Genomic DNA, 14,004 nt, shown 5'->3' on the forward strand with positions numbered 1-14,004 from the left:
GATTAATTAACTTAAAAGACAACAACCATAATGAAAAAAAAAACATAAAAAACTTAACAACAATAAGTAGGATTAATTAACTTAAAAGACAACAACCATAATGAAAAAAAAACATAAAAAACTTGAAAATTATGATGACATAAGAAGTTCAAAGCTAATGATTCTACTCGTTATCATATTATTCCCATAAATGTTCAACCAAATCTTCTTGTAGTTGAGAGCTAGTTGCTCTATCCCTGATTCGATTATGAGTTTGAAGAAAATCATGTAGTTCTGGTATTTCACCATGTGACACTGATATAAAGGAATTGACTTCACGTTCATGGTCAAATCCAAGGTTCATTGCTCCTTCATCTTCAATAATCATATTATGCATTATTATGCAAGCTTTCATAATATTTGCAAGCGTTTCTTCATCCCAGTATCGAACAGGTCCACGTACAATTGCAAAACGAGATTGGAGCACTCCAAATGCCCGCTCTACATCCTTTCTTGCAGACTCTTGCTTACTTGCAAAATATTTTCTCTTTGCTCCTAATGACCTTGGGATTGTCTTAACAAAAGTTGACCAATTAGGATAAATCTCATCTGCTAAATAGTATCCCATTGTATATTCATGCCCATTAATTGTATAATTGACAAGAGCAGTACGACCTTCAGCAAGTGCAGCGAAGATAGGTGACCGATCAAGAACATTAATATCATTTAATGATCCAGGCATTTCAAAAAAGGCATGTCATATCCAAAGATCTTGTGAAGCCACCGCCTCTAGAATTATAGTTGGTTCACGACAATGACCAGTATACATCCCATGCCATGCAATTGGGCATTTCTTCCATTTCTAATGCATACAATCAATGCTCCCTAACATCCCTGGAAATCCACGCTTCTCTCCAATTGATAATAATCGACAAACATCGGCCTCGTTTGGTGCCCTTAGATACCAATCACCAAAAACTTCTACGATTGCTTTGACGAAAGCTCTAAGACTTTCTATCGCAGTGCTTTCTCCAATTTGAAGATATTCATCAGTAAGATCTGCAGGAATATCATATGCAAGTATTCTGTGAGCTGTAGTTACCTTTTGAAGACAAGATAAACCAAGAACACCGAGAGCATCTGTCATTTGTTTGAAATATGGATTATGAGCTTCCACTGCATTTGCAATCCGAAGAAAAAGATGACGACTCATCCTAAATCTTCTTCGAAATTGAGTTTCAGTGAATTTAGGATTTTCAGCAAAATAATCATTATATAACCTCAACTCACCTTCCTTTCTATTACGATTGACAATATTGTGGCCAAGAATAGAGCCACGATACCCCGTTCTCCGCCTTTGATTATTCGATTCTTCTTCAGCAACCACAGCAGCAGCAACTTGAAAAGCAAACACAAGAGTGTCATCATCAAAATCAAAAGCATCATAAAAATTAAAATTAGAATGATTCATGATGAATTTTAATGAAATATATTTTTGATTGGAGAGAAAACAATGGAATGATGAGAAAAAATGTTAAGGTATATGAGAATATTTATAGATGGATTATTTTTTAAATTTTAAATTTAAAATGGTGGCGGTCATTTTTTCAAAATTTGAAATTTTAAAATTTAAAATGGTGGCGGTCATTTTTTCAAAGCATGAATTTTTTTTAAAAAAATTGAAAATCAAATTTTAAAATATTGATGGTTTTTTCAAAGTTTGAATTTGAATTTACTTTTAAAAAAATAAATTTTTAACAATAACATATAAAACTGAAAATTAAAAATATTCATATAAATAAATTTTAAATTATATCTTTTAAATTTCATATTATTTCATTAAATTTTATATTATTTTTATAAATTACTCATATTTATTATATAATTAATAACATCATAATTATATTATATATAAAATATCTAAATCAGTTACATAATTATATAAAAATGAATTTAACATGAAATATATTAAAATATAAATGACTTTTCTAAATAGCTTTTTACCATTGGAATGCATATAATCAAAAAAGCTATATTTATACTATTCAAAAAGCCATTTTATCAATTTAGCTTCTCAATTTGACTTTTTGCATTGGAGATGCTCTAACAAAAAACTGACTTTTTCATATTTATACTTCTCATATTTTTTTTCCTTTTGAAACCCCAACGCATATGTGATTCATAAATAAAAGAAGAAGAAGAAAGAAATCTCAAACACCAATTGGAAAGATAGGTTTACAAGGAACGTTTGAACATTGGGAAAATAGAAGGGCAATATTGCAAAATACTAAACTATAGTAATTGAAGTGAAACAATGATGAATGCATAGGAACAAAAATAAAGTTTACCCTTAATAAAGAGAGCAGAACTCGAGGCCGGTAGTTTATGGAAGTTGGTCCTTGGTGTGGACTCTCCCTATTCCCCCGACGAAGAAACCCTCAACTCTTTTTTTCCCTCAGAAATTGATCCAACTTGGTTTTTCATCAATAACAGATTCTCTCTCTCCAAGTCGGATTTGCATCTAAATACCAGGTAAATTGAAAAATCTTTTCTTTGCTTTTTAGTGCCTGATTTTATTCTTTGCAGCTGTTAATGGGCCATCTCGCAAATAATGGGAAACTGGGTTTTTTTTACATTCTTAGATAAGTAAATTCAAGTGGGTTTGGTTGTTTTTTAGGGTTTATGTTATATTTTTCAGTGTTCGCAAAGTGTTTGATGAAATGACCCTGCGAGAATTGTCATTTTGTTTTGTTAAGGTTCTAGTTCTTGTAAGAACTTCTGAATGTATGATACTATGATTTTCTTTTGTCTTGTTTAATAGAAAGGCATAATGATTGTATTCAAAGTAAGCTTGTGTGTTAATATCATCATGCATATTCAAGGTAGCAGTGTTTTGTACAAATTAAATGACTAATTATATGCTGATTTATTTATATATCACCTGTTAGTTGTCAAACTGGCTCTTGCCTTCGGAGGAATCTAAGTTATTGGAGTTAGGGAAATTTCCCATCTCATAGCATTATAAACAAAGCCCTATAGCCAGTCAATTTGCATTTTCAATCTGTTTCTCATAATCACATGGAAGTTGAGAAAAGTAGGCTTATTTTGTAGAAGAATATGCATGAAGAAGAAACAGAAGAAGAAACAAGGAAAGATTAGGGCTAGTTATTCCATTGTTAATATGTCACACAATTTTGTTGATTTTAGATTTGGTTTCATACATTGAAGTAGCTATCATGGAAGTCTCTAAGGAAGATGATTCACTTATGCTTCTGGACCGAGCCTCTCGAGCAACAAGAGGAAAACGGTTAGAATTTCAAACCTTTTTATGTGATTTTCTCTTTAGAAAGGTACATGAGAAACATGATTTTTTTAGAAAAAAATCCCTAATATTCAGATTTTGATGCTTTTTTTTTATGCAAGGATGACCAAGTTGATTGACGATGAACTTGAAGAGGACGAGTTGTTTTGGAACCAGGAAGCTCTTAAAGATGTAAGTAAAATTCATATCTTCAAAAAAAAAAAAAAAAAAGGAGTAAAATTGTATCAGACTAAATTGGTTTCATTCAATGGTGATTTTACATATAACTATAACCAGGTCGCATGCGACCATCGTGTCAAACTAAATTGGTATCATTCAATTGTGATATTACGAATAACTATAATCAGGTCACATGATCTCTCTTCAGGGATGGTTCGTTGAAGGTAGCAGCTTGTGCTTCTTTTATTATTCATTTTTTTCCTTTTCTTGTAGCCATGAGGCCTGTAAGTTAAAACCCACAATTTTATAAAATGTTTTCTCATATATGTAGGAAGAGGATGATGATAATTATCAAGAGGAGGGAGAGGCTGTTGATGAGTTTGATAGTGACTTTGACGAAGACGTGAGTATTTTTTTACTGTTTACTTTGTGTGTATATATTTGTCACCTCTAACTAATCTTAATGCAACGATTGTGGTTTTCAACTTTTTAGCCAACATGAAAATGTTACTACTTACTTTTGTGCTTCATATTGGTGCTAGGAGCCTGAGCCAGATGAAGCAGAAAAGGAAGTAGAAGAAAGGTTTGAAATCTATCAGCTGAAGCAAGCTATAACCACTTCTAATCTGTTGAAATTTCTAATTCTTGATCATTTTTTAGGCCGCAGAACAAGAAGCGGCTTATATTTCCTGGAAAGACTTTACCAAAGAAGAAAACGAAAAAGAAAGACCTTTCAAAATTAGATAAGCTTTCCATGAATGAAAAATCAACTCAACAACCTGCTACTCCTGACCATCAAGATGCTCCTGATGACGTGGAAGGGGAAAGAATAGTGAGGAAATCTACAAGAACCTCAGTCATTGTTAGGCAAGCTGAGAGAGATGCAATACGTGCAGCTTTGCAGGCAACAATGAAGGTCAGTTATTCGCTACTGATGGCATATTTGTTCTTTCATCATGAAAGTTGCCTGATAAGATTTTCCTTTCTTGGTTCTTAAGTTTCTCAATTTTAAAATGTACAATTATGCAATCGGGATAGATAAATATTTTGTTTTTCTCCAGCCAATAAAAAGAAAAAAAGAAGGCGAGGAGAAGAGGATGACACAAGAAGAAATGCTTCTTGAAGCAGCACAGACAGGTTTTTCTCATGATGTGTTGTTGCTGGAACGTTTGCCTGATTGATTGAAGTTGTGAGATTCTTTGTTACGTCTCATATAATATCAATTTGAATGTTCTATGTTGTAATTGGCATTGGCAGAAATCGTGAATTTAAGGAACTTAGAGCGTGTTTTAGCAAGGGAGGAAGAAGTTAAGAAAAGAGCAATTGTGCACAAAGCTGTGTACAGTGGCCCACAGATTCGATATTTTTCTAAAAATGGCAAGCTACTATTGTTTATATTTGAATCATTTTTAGATATGCAACTGTTAATATCTATTAATGTGCTGCATGTTATTAAGGTTTTGATTATTATCATAACTGTTTTATGTCAATTTGTTCATTTCTTCCAGGTTGCTCCTATCTAGAATTCAAAGGATTGTCGTTTCAGTCACAGCTTTCAACAACATCTGTTCCATGTAAGTTTATGTTTAAATGCTGCTAATAATAGCATCAATGCTAGCTTACTGAAAAAATCAGATGTAAAACTTGCAGTGGTCAGTGGCTCCACTTTCTCTGGCTTTGTTGTTTGATCTTTCTTCCATTTTTAATGTATATAATCTGAGAGAGCCGTGCTTTGATCAAAGCAGCAGGATCGATATTCACAAAACTGCTCTTTATTTTGTACTTAGATTCGTGTGATCTTCAGGCCGCTGTCAATGTTTCCTATTCACTTGGCATGATGAGCATAAAGCTTAATCAATCCTAGGATTTGATTATATTACCTCTGAATTTTTTTTTATATGGATAGAAATTGGCTTCTCTATTTCATTTGGATAACGTTTGAAATACAATTGGTTGTTTGGCATGGTATCAGTGCATGATGTGAGCATACCCACACATCTGGATTGGATATTTTCCTGAATTTTGCATCAGAATTACTGCCACAAGAAAATTCTCTCTTTTAGTTTGACCTGTATTTTAGTCTTAGAAACATAATTCTCCTGCTTTTGGCTGTTTAAATGAGATACCTACTGTGATGAAAGGTGCTGAAGACAAGTTTAGTACCCCTCTTTTGAAAGTATTCTATCTCCAGATATCTATCTAAGATCTGGAAGATCCAGACATATAAAAAGCGCATCCTTGCCATACACAGTTTTGCTAAAATTATCTTTGCATATGGAAAATTGAAATTTGCATCTCCTTTGTGACTCGAAACATTCTTTGCCCTTTTTTGAATGTTTTAGATCTTCAGTTTTAGACATTTGAAGCAATAAAAAGAAAAAAATAAAATAAAAAGATGCGTTATGGATCTTGTTGTTAGGTTGATGTCCTTTGTTATGTTTTATTTCTGTGGTTTGATAATCCTTTTCTATACCAATCACTTGCCAGATCCAGAGAAGGCTATATGTGCTGTAACAGGATTGCCTGCCAAGTAAGAGCTCATTTCCACATTAATGGTCACTTGTTATTTGTTTAAAAGTATCAGCTTGAGATAACTTGTGGTTCTTTTATTTTGAAATGTGACAGTGCTAGGCTAGTTTGCGAATCGTGTTTTTTATTTGGTGCTCATCACCTTGAGTTTGATAATTTTGAATGTTGATCTATCCAAATAAATAATGAAATGATAGAAGGAATTGAAACGGTGAAGGATTTTGATTTTTCTTTCAATTTGTCATTGGACATCGTGCACCTCTAGAAGATTTAATTGATAAACTGTTCCTAGTCACATCACCATTGCCTTCGATGTTCAACTTGAATGGAGTGGCATTAATGATGTGAGAACCCAATAAAAGGGGATATACTTGAGTGGCTGATCCGAACTATATTTCTAAGCAGATGGGGGCTTAAAAGAAACAAGAAAGAAATGCCATTGCCTTTCCTTCTGTGAAAATCAGTTAAGATCTAGAATTATGATCCTAAGACAAAAAAAAGAAGGTTTCATAAACATATCTCATACTAAGCATATTTGATTCTATTTCAAATATAATAAAAGACAAGAAGCAAGGCATTAGTGAAACTCAGTTAAGATCTAGAATTATGATCCTAAGACAAAAGAAAAAGAAGGTTTCATTAATATAGCTCATACTAAGCATATTTGATTCTATTTCAAATATAATAAAAGACAAGAAGCAAGGCATTAGTGACCAACTTTTCTGGAATTGAGTGTTCAAGCAAGCTATAAACTGGCAGGCTGTAGGCACATGGTTAACATCCTTTGGATAGGCATGAGCTTTTTTCCAAGTGATGAGATTCTTGACTGTAATCTGGATGCATTTAGTCAAGATGCAATTAATGCAGAAAAGGCTTGAGAATAGAAAGTATTTCAGTGTATAAAGAATGAGGTTTGAATATTTTATGTAGACAATTATGTAAAATAAAGGATTGGTGTTTCAAGGAATTGATATTGGAATTAGGATGAGTATGTGATTTTAGGCTGGATTGAGACCTGATTAATTGAAGAAGAAAGGTGAAGAATTAGAATATAGAAATTAGGGTGGAAGACGAGAAAAAGAAAACTATGCCCTAAGCATAAAACAAAATATTAGATCTCAATTTTATTCCATTATTCAAGTCTCTTGAGAAAGGACATTACAGATATATAGGGAGTAAACTTCTAAATAGACTAGGGCCAGGACTATTAAAATAGGATCAACACAAGTATGCTTTCATTTTTTAAGAATGTCAGTAATTGAGAACAACTTATTAAAGACCACTGAAACTGAAATTCAAAATAGAAAGCTAGACCTCCTGATCAATTTGGAAATTATCAAATAAGCTTGTTTTGCTGTAATATGCAAAATATAAAATTCTTTCCCACCCAAGGCTCAATAATTTAAACCTTAAGCCAAGATACTTACCATGGAAACATATTGCCATACCAGAGCTATGCATTTTTCTTTTCATCTTCTCTCTACTGAAATTAAAAAAGTTCACAATGAAAAGTACTCTTTTCAGTTTTTCTCTTACACCCCCCCCCCTCTCTTTCCAATTATTTATGCAAACTATGCTCAATGAGAATCATTGTTTTGATTCTGAATTTATGTTCCAGGTATTGTGATCCAAAGACAGGGCTACCTTATGCAACAAAAGAAGCTTTCAAAATTATTCGTGAACGGTATGGAATCCTCTCTTTATTTCTTCATGGTCAGTAGCTAGAAAATTGATTGGATGCTTTGCTTGTCAGCTCACTTCTTGCTAAAGAAAATTCTTCAAAGCTGATCCTGACGCCTTTCATGATATCTTTGTTGGTTTCCAGTTTTATGGATGAAAATAACAATATCAAGAAAATGGCCATGGGTGATCTATTTGATTCACTAGTTGGGACTGGATTTCATGGCAAGAGGAAGCGATTGCCAACTTCAAATAGACGCAAAATGTCACATTTCTCCCGTTTTGCTAATTTTGGTATGACTTCTATTGTTGATATTGAATCTTCAGAATAGAGCCACGGAATATGGGGAATCAATATTGTTATATTAGTTTTAGCAATAGCATGTCCATTTTAGCAACAGGCTTGTATAGTTGTCCGGCTTAGAGAAAGGATGACATTAATGAGAAAATCCGAGCAATTATCCGATTTCTAGGGTTTAGTCCAGCAATTATTTCAGTTTGGACCAAACAAAAGGTTTTTATTTTTATTTGTTGTGGTCAATTTAGCTGTAACACTTAACTGTGGCAAGTAACCTGCGCACTTCTCACCTTCTTGTGAGTTTCATCTGATGCAAGCACAGCACAGGGATAGTCCTCCCAAGAAAAGCACAAATTGTTTCTTCTGTTAACCAAAAAGAAAAAGGCAAATCATGGCGTAAGATCACTGTTGAAACACTTGTATAGTTTGTCTAAAAGCCGCCGTTGATGTCTTGTGTTTTGTATTTTACGTACAAGAATTACTGGTGACAAATTTAGAGAAGTTTGGTGGCTCATTTTCTTGTTGCCTCAATTTGCACCTGTTCGATTTGATGCTAGATTGTTTGAATTATACATGCAATGCTATTATTCACTGTTCCATTACTGTTAAAATGAGATAGGGTAAATTAAAATAACTTTTAGGTATTGTGAAATTATAAAGAACATTTACAATTTTAAACATTTGACAAAAAATAATTATATATTTTAAAATTATTACAGTAACCTTCTATTGAGTTCTATTATACCCAAAATGCCTTTAATTACTTTTTAGAAAGAAAAAAAAATATTAACGAAATTTGAAAAAATTTAAAATTAGCAAAATATTATTGAAAAGAAAACTTAAAATAAAATTGAATAAAATTAAATTGCGAAACAAATACATGTACTAAAAAAAGTCATGTCCTATTTCTTAATATTTTTTTTTTATCTAATTTGTAACTTCGTAATCTGATTATCTTATTTTCTTTAACAATAATTAAGGGTATTGTGGGTATATAAAACTGCAAAGGAGACTTGTGTAGCATTTTTTTAAAAGGAAATATTTTTTTTATAAAAAAAACCAAGAAATTCCGTGTCAACTTTATAAATCATGATTAATCTCTTAAAATCATAATTCATTAAATTTGAGATTCGAATTGAACTAAAAACTAAATACTTAGTCAATTAAATTTTATAGGATAAAATAATATAAAAATCAATCTAAAAAATTATTGCAGGGTAAAACAACAACAACAACAATTATTATCATAATTTTAAAACTCGACATGAAGGTTGACTCAGGGCAAGCCCCAAATCATGAGTTAGGTTGATTATTGATTCTAATAAATATAAAGATAAAAATTATTATTATTATAGTTTTAAAATCTGATTTGAGGGTCGCTCTAGTGCAAAACCCCGATCACGGGTCGAGTAAACCTTTGATTAGGGTCAACATAAAAATAAAAATTATTATTATAATAGTTTCAATACCCACTTGGGAATCAAACCACGACAAGGCCCAGATCTCGGGTCGAGAGAGTCATCATTGGTTGAACGAAGTTAATGTATGGATAAAATTTGTTATTATCATATTTTTAAAACCTGACTTGGAAGTCGTTCAAGGGAAAGATTTGGATTACCGGTCGAAAGGGTCAACCAAAGTTAACCAAATTAAAAAAAAAAAAAATCAAAGCAACCTTGTTTTGACAAAAAAAATTTCAAAAAACAAAAGTCAATAAATTTTTTACTTGTGTTTATCTCGGGTCATCAGGGTCGCAGGTCAACCCGAGTTTTTGACCAGATTAGAATGGATAAATTCTTCTTCTATTTTTTTTAAATCCGAATCAGTCTAGATTGGTCGTGTTCTGTCCAATGTCTACTAAACACAAAATAAAAACAAATTATCAAGTACAATCCAATACATACCAAACACAAGATAAAATAATTGTTTGTCTAGTCTAGTTCAGTCTAATCTTGTATTTTCCATTTAATATTATCTAATATAACAAACACTATCTTACATAATATAAATTTATACTATATATAAAAAACCTTCATAGTCTATGTTTTTGAATTAAAATAATTATTTTATATGATATTAAAGTTGTTTTTTTACTAAATAGTTATAAATTTAAATCTTACATCCACCTCATTTTTTCTTTTAATAACCTTGTATAATGGATTAAACTTTTGAGTTAAATATTATTTAACAAGCAACATTGCACCGAGATTTTACTGAGTAGAGTCCATCAATTAAGTATTCTGGTGACATGTAGCCAAGGCACGCAACAATTGAATGTTAAATGGCATTCATTTTCTCCAAATCTCCTTGCCAGGCTGGCTTTCACATCTCTGAATTATTCTTGGCAATCCCGTTGCTAATGTGGTGGCGCTTCGGCTAGTCTAGTAGTGCGCTCTGCGTTCGGATGTGTAATTGAATTCAAGACTCCTTTGTTTATATGTTTTAAAATTATTTTTAAAAAAATTAATTTTTATTTTGTTTTTTTACATTAGATAATTTTTTTTTATGTTTTCGTTTTATTTTAATATACTGGTATTAAAAAAAATTTAAAAAATTATTCTGATATATTTCTAAATAAAAAATATTTAAAAAAAAAACCGCTATCAGAGTACAAAATGAGGTATAACTAGTTTTCATCAAATTTATAAACATATATGAGAGGAGCTCTCGAACTCAATGCGCAAGGTTTAGAGAATCTCAAACCAAAAATTAGGCAGTCCAAGCTCTTTTTAGGCATTAACTTGCAGATTAGCTTCATTTGATCTGCTTCAAAACATTCACACCCTGTCCTCTCTAAGATGATGGTTGCCCAATTTTTTTAGGTCTGGTTTGAGGGGATTAAGGATTTACACCTTAGCGTGCCCTTTGAAGTCTTCTATGAATCTGCACATGATATTTGTTATTAAAAAACCCGTTGTAAGGTTTTATTTATAGTTATTAAACCCGGCTCAGTGATTGATTCAGTCAAGAGACCGGATCCCGGGTTTCATGGGTCAACCCGAGTCAACTCGGGTTAATCCGGATCAACCCGGAAAAATTAAAAAAATATATTTAAAGCTTTAATATTTTATATGAAAAAAATCCATGTAAATATAGGTTATACATATTATAAATAATGAAGTTTAAAAGAATATTTTAAATTTTTTTATCCCAGATCAAAAAAATATTATGTTAAACTTTTAAATTGAAGTATTTAAACCAAAAATGTTTTTTATTTCACATTAAAAAAAAAGTTTTTTTTTTGGAACATAGAATATATATACTAATGGGTCTTAAATCCCATATTGAAAAAACATAATTTTTTTCTTGAAAACATAAAATAATTTTTTTCTTGAAAACATAAATTATATATACTCAAATCCCTTTCAGCAACCAAAAACCTGGTTGTTTTGGCTGAGGAAATGCACCTTCACCACGCAACATTAGACATACAGCTTCTATGAATACGCAATCACATCCATGAAAAAGTCATCAGCACAACCATCCTACCTTGCATCTAACAGTGAAATCGAGCATTCGTTTTCTGATAATGGTTTTGGTAAACTTTCTTCAATAGCATCCCTTTCAATGAAGAAACCTGGATGCTTAGGCCGAGGCAATGCATCTTCATTACCCAACATCAAAACCACATATGACATGTTCGGCCTATCTTCTCGATTTTCTTGCACACAGAGAAGAGCCACATGAATTGAACGTAACACTTGAGATCGATTGAATGATTCAATTATTGATTCCGAAACCAGTTCTATAGGCCTCCCTTCTTGGAAAAGTCTCCAAGCCTGATAAATTAAAGCATGTTATTAATAGAAAATGTTTCAACTGCCACTGTGTTCCCTTCTAGGATCCAAATCCAAGCACAGGGCATGTCTGACATGCTTAACTTTGTCTGACTCGATTAGTTTACAAAATTTCTTCCTTCCTTTTTTTTTTCCTCTCTCCTTTCTCTTTTCCTTTCGTATATTTGAAGTGTACTGTCAGTAAACATGCTCATGCATCTGTTGGAACCTCATACAGGTACCACAAAGTAAATTAAATTGAAGAACATAGTTTTGAAACTTACATGCCCTAGAAGGTTGAGGCTATGATTCGGATGACAGAATCCTCTGTTCCTGTTCCCACTCACTATCTCTAGCACCAAGACTCCAAAGCTGAAGACGTCTGATTTTAGCGAGTAGACTCCATGATTTGCGTACTCTGGAGATATGTAGCCACTGCACGTATTAGTAGAATATTAAGTTGCATTTGGTGGAAAACCTATTCATAGGATGTTAAGTTGCATTTGCGGAAAATGCAGATAAAATATTACTATGATGGAGCATTCACTTACTATGTACCAGCCACTTTATTAGTGTTGGCTTCGATTTCATTTCCTACAAAACTTCTAGCCAGTCCAAAGTCTGAAATTTTTGGTTTCAGTTTATAGTCGAGTAAAATATTGCTGGCTTTCAAATCTCTATGAATTACCCTTAGTCTTGAATCCTGGTGAAGATAAAGAAGTCCACGAACAATCCCATTGATGATGTTGTAGCGTGTCGGCCAATCTAGCAGCCTGTCCTTTGTTTCACCTGCACGATTATCTGCTCAAGTCTGTTCACTATGGTTCATATCAGATCTATAAATATATGTGAAAGAAAAACAGAACAGGTGATGGTGATTAATACTTGATAAATTTCCAGTTATAATCACAAATTGATATGGCAGCCTCTTCGCCACCAACCCGTTGTCCTAAATGGTTCGAGGATGCTCATAGCTTCTGTTCCCAAATTAATTTAGCTACCAAGCTTAGTTTTAGGTCATTGCTCAAAGCATGACCTCTCAAACAGTTGATTTTGGTGTTCGTACAATGCCATGCTAAAATGTACACTGTTTTTTTTTTTTTTTGAGAAGTGAAGTGTGCTAACTAAAATGTATTTGTTCAGGTTTTGAGAGATTCATACCGAAAATAAAAAAGTTCAAGCTTTTGTTAGGCAAAAACTCGTAGATGAGCATCGTTTCATCTCCTTCAATGCAGCATCCTAGAAGCTTCACCAGATTCTGATGTTGAAGTTTCACAATACACTTAACTTCATTTTTGAACTCATCAACTCCTTGTCTTGAATTATTAGAAAGCCTCTTCACAGCTATTTCTCGTCCATCTCTCAGTGTTCCCTGCAAATAATCAGTCATTATTATAAGCATTGTCCTGTGAAAGTTGGAAAGCAAGGTATGATGTGGCAAACTACTCGCATCTGTTAGGAAATTATAAGTCGAAACTCTTACCAAGTAGTCATTGTTTTATGCTTGGAAATAGTCAGTCTCATGGTCTAAGTTCCCAGTAAATACAGTGGTTTTCAGAGTTTGTACAACGAAATATGGAAGCTGTCACTTTGCGTGATTAATTATAGATTAGTACCTTATAAACAGGTCCGAAGCCCCCTTCTCCGAGTTTATTTTCAACAGAAAAGTTATTTGTTGCACGAGCCACGGTACCCAAATCAAACAACGGTAAGTCCAAATCATCTTTCTTATGTGGATTTCTTTGCAAAGCACCTGTCATTTGCCATGCAAGCAGAGATGTTAAGAATAAATAGAAGCAGGGGATCTGATCTATTCTCTGTTACATTAAAATTTCCTTGACATGTCTATTATAACGAGCTCCTATCAATTTGTAGTTGTAACTTATTTGTAGATGTTCGTAGATTGAACAACGAACCGTTTTTTTGCTGCTTCTTTTTCCAAACATACAAGAACAAGGCAAGGACAAGGAAGAGAATAGCTGTAGACAATGCGGAGCTTACTATGATCCTTCTCTTTACATTGGATTTTGTATGAATCTTCAAGAAGTCACCATTATCTATACCATGACAGTGAAAACTGGAGTTAGAATGACAATAACAGGAAATGCCAAGATCCCAATGTAGTTTTTTGGTACTGGAAGCATTTCAATAGCTACCATGGTAATTCTACTCACGGCAGAGTAAAATGTGATAAATCAAGTCATTGATCTTGTTGTTCTTAAAGTTCTTTAACGCCAAGCAGTCTGTGCATATCATGTTAT

The 14,004-nt window shown here is 32.7% G+C and overlaps 3 protein-coding genes across 5 annotated transcripts; 1 reads left to right on the plus strand and 2 right to left on the minus strand.

The window, feature by feature from the left end:
- Positions 1–31: 31 nt before the first annotated feature.
- LOC112325534 (uncharacterized) lies at positions 32–2,989 on the minus strand. The gene is made up of 3 exons (XM_052448161.1): positions 2,947–2,989; positions 876–1,377; positions 32–662 (listed from the first exon to the last, which is right to left on the minus strand). The coding sequence occupies exons 1-3, from the start codon at positions 2,987–2,989 to the stop codon at positions 179–181; spliced, it is 1,029 nt and encodes a 342-aa protein (XP_052304121.1). The 3' UTR covers positions 32–178.
- On the plus strand, positions 2,291–8,498 carry LOC18095693 (SWR1 complex subunit 2). Of its 3 annotated transcripts, none has more exons than XM_024601342.2 (12): positions 2,291–2,511; positions 3,211–3,286; positions 3,403–3,472; positions 3,792–3,863; positions 4,003–4,043; positions 4,121–4,376; positions 4,522–4,597; positions 4,718–4,837; positions 4,969–5,034; positions 5,948–5,990; positions 7,608–7,673; positions 7,815–8,498. In XM_024601342.2, the coding sequence occupies exons 2-12, from the start codon at positions 3,216–3,218 to the stop codon at positions 7,999–8,001; spliced, it is 1,068 nt and encodes a 355-aa protein (XP_024457110.1). In that variant the 5' UTR covers positions 2,291–2,511; positions 3,211–3,215; the 3' UTR covers positions 8,002–8,498. The 3 variants fall into 3 exon arrangements, with proteins under 3 accessions (XP_024457110.1, XP_006370389.1, XP_006370390.1); XM_006370327.3 differs by having other exon boundaries at positions 2,292–2,511; positions 3,208–3,286; XM_006370328.3 differs by having other exon boundaries at positions 2,294–2,511; positions 3,187–3,286.
- A 2,837-nt stretch (positions 8,499–11,335) lies between these two features.
- On the minus strand, positions 11,336–13,953 carry LOC18095694 (G-type lectin S-receptor-like serine/threonine-protein kinase SD1-1). The gene is made up of 5 exons (XM_052453844.1): positions 13,360–13,953; positions 12,905–13,115; positions 12,295–12,532; positions 12,028–12,178; positions 11,336–11,746 (listed from the first exon to the last, which is right to left on the minus strand). The coding sequence occupies exons 1-5, from the start codon at positions 13,501–13,503 to the stop codon at positions 11,453–11,455; spliced, it is 1,038 nt and encodes a 345-aa protein (XP_052309804.1). The 5' UTR covers positions 13,504–13,953; the 3' UTR covers positions 11,336–11,452.
- Positions 13,954–14,004: the final 51 nt, after the last annotated feature.

Source organism: Populus trichocarpa, chromosome 1 (genome assembly GCF_000002775.5).
Source record: "Populus trichocarpa isolate Nisqually-1 chromosome 1, P.trichocarpa_v4.1, whole genome shotgun sequence".
NCBI classification, from domain to species: Eukaryota; Viridiplantae; Streptophyta; class Magnoliopsida; order Malpighiales; family Salicaceae; genus Populus; species Populus trichocarpa.